The sequence below is a fragment of the Sinocyclocheilus rhinocerous genome, unplaced genomic scaffold, assembly GCF_001515625.1.
Source record: "Sinocyclocheilus rhinocerous isolate Xijiao unplaced genomic scaffold, SAMN03320098_v1.1 scaffold600, whole genome shotgun sequence".
Classification (NCBI taxonomy): Eukaryota; Metazoa; Chordata; class Actinopteri; order Cypriniformes; family Cyprinidae; genus Sinocyclocheilus; species Sinocyclocheilus rhinocerous.
In genome coordinates this window covers 531,765-534,945 of record NW_015653464.1, presented here as the reverse complement: position 1 = coordinate 534,945, position 3,181 = coordinate 531,765, and the positions used below count along the sequence as shown (strand labels likewise).

General features: G+C 36.7%; 1 protein-coding gene across 1 annotated transcript in view; it reads left to right on the top strand.

Annotated features, from left to right (window-relative positions):
* LOC107715897 (collagen alpha-2(IV) chain-like) overlaps positions 1–3,181 on the top strand; it is an 18,162-nt gene that overhangs the window by 10,119 nt on the left and 4,862 nt on the right. The window contains exons 16-19 of the mRNA XM_016522152.1: positions 1,383–1,457; positions 1,583–1,681; positions 1,792–2,013; positions 2,442–2,603. Of these exons, the coding sequence (XP_016377638.1) occupies positions 1,383–1,457; positions 1,583–1,681; positions 1,792–2,013; positions 2,442–2,603 (558 nt within the window). The remainder of the gene's footprint in view (positions 1–1,382; positions 1,458–1,582; positions 1,682–1,791; positions 2,014–2,441; positions 2,604–3,181) is intronic.

Below are 3,181 nucleotides of genomic sequence, written 5' to 3'. Positions count from 1 at the left end.
CACAAAACCAGTCATAAGGGTCAATTTTGTGAAATTGAGATTTATGCATCATCTGAAAGCTGAATAAATAAGCTCTCCATTGATGGATTGTTTGTTAGGATAGGACAATATTTGGCTGAGATACAACTATTTAAAAATCTGGAATCTCAGGGTGCAAAAAAAAAAAATAAAATATTGAGAAAATTGCCTTTAAAGTTGTCCAAATTAAGTTCTTAGCAATGCATATTACTAATCAAAAATTAAGTTTTGTTATATTTACGGTAGGAAATTTACAACATATCTTCATGGAACATGAATCATGATCTTTACTTAATATCTTAATGATTTTTGGTATAAAAGAAATATTGATCATTTTGACCCATACAATGTATTGTTGGCTATTGCTACAATTATACCCATTCTACTTATGACTGGTTTTGTGCTCCAGGGTCACATTTAATTTAGAATTTAGTGTTTGATAACTTTATTCAATTTCTGTATATTTCCTACTTGCTGAAGGGCACAGGTAAATATGACATTTATTATAATGGGTTTATGTGAAGATTGTTTTAAGTTCACTTAAAATTTAAGTAGTCTAATAAATGTTAAAATTGACAGCTCTTGTAATGTTGAATGGCTATGATCAATGGTTAAATATTAGGAGAAAAAAACTATTTCATAGAGACATCAGTTGAATTGGTATCAGTGATTCTGGCCTTCAGTCATAAAAAAAAGATGCCATTATACAAATATTAAAAATATACTGTCTTTATGTTGTTTCTATATTAATTTAAAGATTGAATATGAAATTATTGCAATGTAAAAGTAATTTTAAAAACTTTAATGTTAGGTGGGATTAATCGCGATTAATTTCAGAAATTGTTTCTAATCGATTGACTTTTTTGCTAAATCGGCTGGTTTTTAGTTGATTTTTGTTTTTTACTGAATCAGCTGGTTTTAGCTGGTTAACTTTTGGGGGTGCTAAATCTGCTGGTTTTAGCTGGTTTTTATCTATCAAACATTCTTGCTTTGAAAACTATTAAACTAAAACAAAATATTTCAAATGTAAAACCTTCAAACTTAAAGTTGTTAAAACTTCAAACTTTCTGCCTAGGCTTTTTCAAACCAAGTTACTTACTTACTTACTCCTCTAGTTAGATTATCATAGCACTTCAGCAAGTAACTTAGCCTGAACTGCTTAATTCACAGACTCTATTAAAACTTCAGCGTTAGGTGTGATGTCTATTTTATTATTAAGAACATAACAGATTTCTGGTTCTAGTATGTGTTATTTCAGTTTGCTCCATACAAAGCAAAATTGTAGATTAAACATGATTTTGATGCAATATTTAAAGCTTTTAAATTGTGTTTTTGTGTGTTCCATCGTGTTAATCTTATTATAGTGGAATGTATTGGTGATCCCGGGCCACCTGGAGAGAGAGGGCAGCCTGGACTTCCAGGGCTAGATGGATTTCCTGGTAATGGATGTATTATTGTAAAATTGTATTATTGTAAAATATCTAGTAATTTTTATTATTGTAAAATATCTAGTAATTAATTTATTTCTGGTTACATTATGGCTGCCCATATTTGTATGTTATAGGACTGCAAGGTGCTAAAGGCTCACCAGGTCTTTTTGGAGAACCTGGAGCCAAAGGAGAGAAAGGTTTAACAGGAAGAGGAGGCCCACCGGGGCCAAGAGGTAAGCATTGGGAGGCCTGTGCGTTTCTTTACATTTTATTTAATCATTCTTATGTATACTTCTGTCTGTCTCCTTTTCTCAGCTCTGATAATTTGATTTCGACTACATAGGTTTTGTTGGACCTCGGGGTGACTTAGGATATCATGGCACCAAAGGTGTGGAAGGAGCTCCAGGCCTTTCTGGTAAACCAGGTTTGGATGGTTTTTTAGGGGAAAAGGGTGAACATGGTGAAGTTTTTGGAGCTTCTCCTGGCGCCGCTGGAGACCCAGGACTGCCTGGACAGAGGGGTGTCATTGGTCTTCCAGGAGATCCAGGACTTCAAGGACACCAAGGTGAGAAACTCACCTGTCAAACCCATAGTGATGGATATATGCTGAATCTATAGAGCCAGCAGTCTTTGTAAAACTTTCAGGCAAGTTTCAAAGTTTGTCTTGGCAAACATTTATTTTCCAGTTTCTTCCTATTGCATATAAGGGTCATAGTTTAAAAAAATGCTTTGAGAGTGTCAGTAAAACAAATACAATCTATGGTCTATTGTTATTATTATTTTATTTGTATTTGATTTTATTTATTTATTTTTTTTTTTGGATATGCGTATTTTTTTCTGTGATTGTAAATCCTATTTAAACATTTATGCCACCACATGCATCTTGCATCTTTATGCCGCTTCTCCACCCAGAAGCTCAGAAGTGACAGTCTGTCTATGATTAAGATGAATCCGTTGTTCTAGAGACTCACTAAAGGATGCAATGTCACACAGGTGTTGAGGGAATGCCGGGTATGATTGGCCTTAAGGGTGAAAGTGGCCCTTCAGGTCTTCAAGGAGAGATAGGAACACCTGGACCTCCAGGAACATTTGGCTTTCCTGGGCAGCCTGGTCAAGTAGGACCTCCCGGACCACCTGGAAAAACCGGAGAACCAGGTAACTCAACTGATACTAAAAACCTAGGTTTAAAATATTAGCCAGTTTACTAAACTCTTATTAGGGGCTTTTGCACCGGGTGGTTAAAGGAACTCATTATAAGAAGTAGCCACTTAGGTCAGTAGCCCCTCACTTCAGAACACAAGATCCAGGGGGCGTGGTTGGATCCACATCTAGGGAGTGGAGATGGGTAGGTTTAGGGGTGGAAATGGGTGGATTTAGGGATCAGGGGGTGGAGACGGGTAGGTTTAGGTATATGTAAGGTGGGAGGAGTTGGATCTGGATCCAACCACACCCCCTGGATCTTGTGTTCTGCAGTGAGGACCATCTCACTTAGTTGGTCCCCCGAGAATTAAATTTTCCCCTTGGGCCATTTTTCTGGTTGCATTCACATTGCCAGTAGGAACTCTGAAGTGACGTAAGCTGGCCGACAGCAACATAATTTAAGTGCTGCATTCAACAACTTCAACATCTGGAGGATGAAGGAGTCCCTGGACTTTGATGTCGGTCCATTTATCAGTGTTTTCCATGTTCGTTGAGTTAGTTTGTGGAGTGACTGTGTTTGCATTTTTTTTTTT